At 31.1% G+C, this 3,761-nt stretch overlaps 1 protein-coding gene across 1 annotated transcript; it reads left to right on the forward strand.

Annotated features, from left to right (window-relative positions):
• The first annotated feature begins 1,937 nt into the window (after positions 1–1,937).
• Positions 1,938–2,974, forward strand: LOC110610284 (protein DOG1-like 4). The gene is made up of 2 exons (XM_021750137.2): positions 1,938–2,476; positions 2,542–2,974. The coding sequence occupies exons 1-2, from the start codon at positions 2,082–2,084 to the stop codon at positions 2,846–2,848; spliced, it is 702 nt and encodes a 233-aa protein (XP_021605829.1). The 5' UTR covers positions 1,938–2,081; the 3' UTR covers positions 2,849–2,974.
• The last annotated feature ends 787 nt before the right edge of the window (positions 2,975–3,761 follow it).

Here is a 3,761-nt window from a genome sequence, read left to right on the forward strand (position 1 = left end):
ATTGAGAAGCGTAACAGGATGTATGAGAAACAGGCCAATAAGGGTCGCAAGAAAGTTGTATTCAGACCAGGTGATTGGGTTTGGATCCATATGCAAAAGGAGAGGTTTCCGAATCAAAGGACATCAAAACTCGATGCACGAGGGGATGGACCATATCAAGTGCTGGAATGGATCAATGACAACGCATACATAATTGATCTGCAAGGTGAGTTTGGTGTAAGTGCTACTTTTAATGTTTTTGATTTGTCTCCTTTTGATTTTAGTACAGATTCGAGGACGAATCCTTTTCAAGAGGGAGGGGATGATGCAAGCACAACCAACAATACCAAAAATGATGAGCTAGCATTGCTTCAAGGACCAATTACAAGGTTGAGATCCAAGTGGTTGAAGGAAGTACTTCAAAGATTCATGAAGAGAGATGTTGAAGTTTTGCAAGTTAATTTTGAAATTGAAGAACAATATGACTATTCTAAGTTAATTAGGCCAAATGTGTCCTTATTGACGATTCAAATTTTGTATTTGCATTAATAGATTCTCCATCACTAATTCAGTAGTGGGTAGTTATTTAGCAGTTGATAGTTATCCAGTAGTGGATAGTGGCATGGGCATAGTAGTGGGTAGTGGCATAAATCATGGGTCCATACATTCAAAAGGGAGGGGATGATGTAAGTACAACCAACAATACAAAAAATGATGAGCTAATATTGCCTTAAGAACCAATTACAAAGTTGAGATCCAAGAGATTGAAGAAAGCACTTCAAATATTCATGAAAATATATATATTGAAGTTTTGCAATGTGTTCTTATTGACGATTCAAATTTTGTATTTGTATTAACAGATTCCCCATCACTAATTCAGTAGTGGGTAGTTATTTATTATGAATCCATGTATAGTAGTGAGAATGATAAGGATTATGGATCTTAATTATTTATATTTGTACTTATTATTCTTTTATTTTTTAATTAGGCTAGGCTGTCCGAGATTGGGTGAGTTGAACCTCGTGCCTCTCAGATTTATTCAGATGCACTTACTATCAGATTAAACCCTATAATATATAAAACATTTTTTTTATATTATATATAGATTATCAATTATTCATATTTTAAATTCTATTTATTTCATAAAATATATTATTATAAATATACTTTTTATATTTATTAACTTTTACAATAAAATGGTAATAAATTAAATATTTTTAAATATTTAATTGGATAAAATTTTAATAGAATAAATTTAAATTTAAAAAATAATATTTATAATAGATTTAAATTAAGTTTAAATTTTATTTATAGATTAAGGGTTAAAATTTATATAAATAATTAATTTAATATAAAAATATATATTTATAATAATATTAATAAAAAAAATTTATATTTTTATTTAAAAATTAAAATTAAAATTAAAATATTTTTTAAAAATATTAAATTTTTAATAAATATTATTAATAAAAAATATTTTTATATAACTTATTAATTAAAATATATAAATTTAAACAAATTAATTTTTATTAATAATAATAATCGAATTAATGTATAACATTGTTAATAGAGTTCAAATTTAAATATTTTAATTTTTATGATTATCTTTACCTATTTATATTTTTAATTTAAAATTTAAAAATTAATTAATATAAAATATTTTTTTAATGAAAAGAAATCTTAAATCTTTTTATAGAAAATATTTTTTTTTTAAAAAATAACTTTTTACATTTTAAAAACTTTATTATACGTTTATGTATTTATTTAAGTATAAAAATAAATAAGTGCTTGAATTTGTGTAGAATATTTTAGTATTTTAATAAATCTGTTTATATATATATATATATATTTTTTATTTTATTTTTTTTCAAACAGACTTTGAAAAGCTTCTAGTGCACAGCAAATCTTGAACTCCCATTTCCACCTATTTTCTTTAAACCCTGTATTATTTTCCAATCAAAAAAACTTCTCATCTCTTCCAAGTGTATGCTGCTACACTCTTCCACTCGTCCTTAAAAAGCAGTCCTTTCTCCCCCTTTAAGCATATGCAAAAATTAAAAAACTAACATCAGAGGAAATCTCTGGCTTCACCACTACCAAACATGAGTAGCGCCACCACCAGCTTCGGCCGCTTCTACGAGACATGGTACGACCAGCTCCACCACCTGGTCAATCAACTGAGCAAAGCCCCAAAGCCTCCTACTAACCAGGAGGATGCCACCCGTATGTGTCTCCTCGTCGACAAACTCATGAATCACTATGCTGAATACTACAGGGCGAAGTCGGTGGCAGCAGAGTGCGACGTTTTGGGAGTGTTCACTGCCCCTTGGGCGTCCTCTCTGGAGCGGTCACTCCACTGGATCGCTGGGTGGCGACCCACCACCTTGTTTCACCTTGTGTATACAGAATCCAGTATAATGTTCGAGTCCCACATAATTGATATTCTCAGAGGGATCAAGACTGGAGATCTCGGTGACCTATCTCCCAACCAATTTAGGTAATTAAATTAAACCCTTCTGTTTAATTTCTTACGGAACTATAAATTAATGGTGGGTGGTGCAGGAGAGTAAGCGAGCTGCAGTGCGAGACGGTGAAAGAAGAGAATGCAATAACGGAGGAATTAGCAGAGTGGCAAGATGGTGCAAGTGAGTTAACGAGGTCTACGTGCTCGGAGATGAATGAGAAGATCAGCCTGTTGGTGATGATAGTGCAGAAAGCTGATGATCTGAGGCTGAGAACAGTGAGGAAGGTGGTGGAATTTTTGACTCCACAGCAAGCTGCTGAGTTATTGATTGCTGCTGCTGAGTTGCAGTTTGGCATCCGCTTCTGGGGAAGGAATCAGGATGTTCGTCGTCGCCAGTCTTCTTGATCATGCATCCATGGCCGCTGCTGGATTTTCATTTTGATTTTATTTTGAAGCTGTGTTACTGATGCAGGACTATGGTGGTTTTTTCGTTCCCTTGAATAAAGTGTCTGTACTTCTCTTCTTCTAAGATGGAAAAGTTTATAAAAATACTGTAGTTTGTTAAAATTATCTATTTAAATAAATTAAAATTAGAAAAAAATTTCAAAAATTAAAATTAGAAAATGGTTGCATGTACTATAATAAAATTTAATTTTTGATAAATCATCAATTATTAACAAAATATATCAGTGCACATACATTTATTAATAATATCAACAAGTGAATTGACATGTCTTATCTTCATATTTGCTGGAAATATTTTCTCTTTAATAGCCTTAATCTGGTGAGTTCAGAATCAGAATCCATGTGATTGTATAAGAAGAAGAAAGAACGTGGCCATGTTTGAGCTCCCATGCAACATGCACAGCGACATCTGTTTTGGTTCTTTCCTACATGCGACTCTTTTAAGGCAGCGGTTGTCAATCACACCTTGTTAGAAGGTGGAAAACGGCTGTCATTTAACTCCTTTTTCATGGGAAATTACAACTTTTGAATTATTTTATATAATTTATTATGTTTAAATATAATGGCAAGTCAAAATTATCATCCTCATTATGAAAAAAGGGTTTACCCTTTTGAACGGGAATTCATCATCAACACTCAGCAGTAAGCAGCACCTGATCGAGCAGAAATAGTGGAACCGCAACCTCCCATATTAATTATGGGTGACACTCTTAGTTTGATTATTTTAAAAAAAAGTCATTTTAGATGTCAATGAAAAGAATTATTTGGAAAGAGTTGTTTTATTGTTTTCATATTTTATAATTAAATTAATTAAAAATAAATTTAACTTTTTAGTGTCTGTTTTAGGTTCTAT

Source organism: Manihot esculenta, chromosome 3 (assembly GCF_001659605.2).
Source record: "Manihot esculenta cultivar AM560-2 chromosome 3, M.esculenta_v8, whole genome shotgun sequence".
Lineage (NCBI taxonomy): Eukaryota > Viridiplantae > Streptophyta > Magnoliopsida > Malpighiales > Euphorbiaceae > Manihot > Manihot esculenta.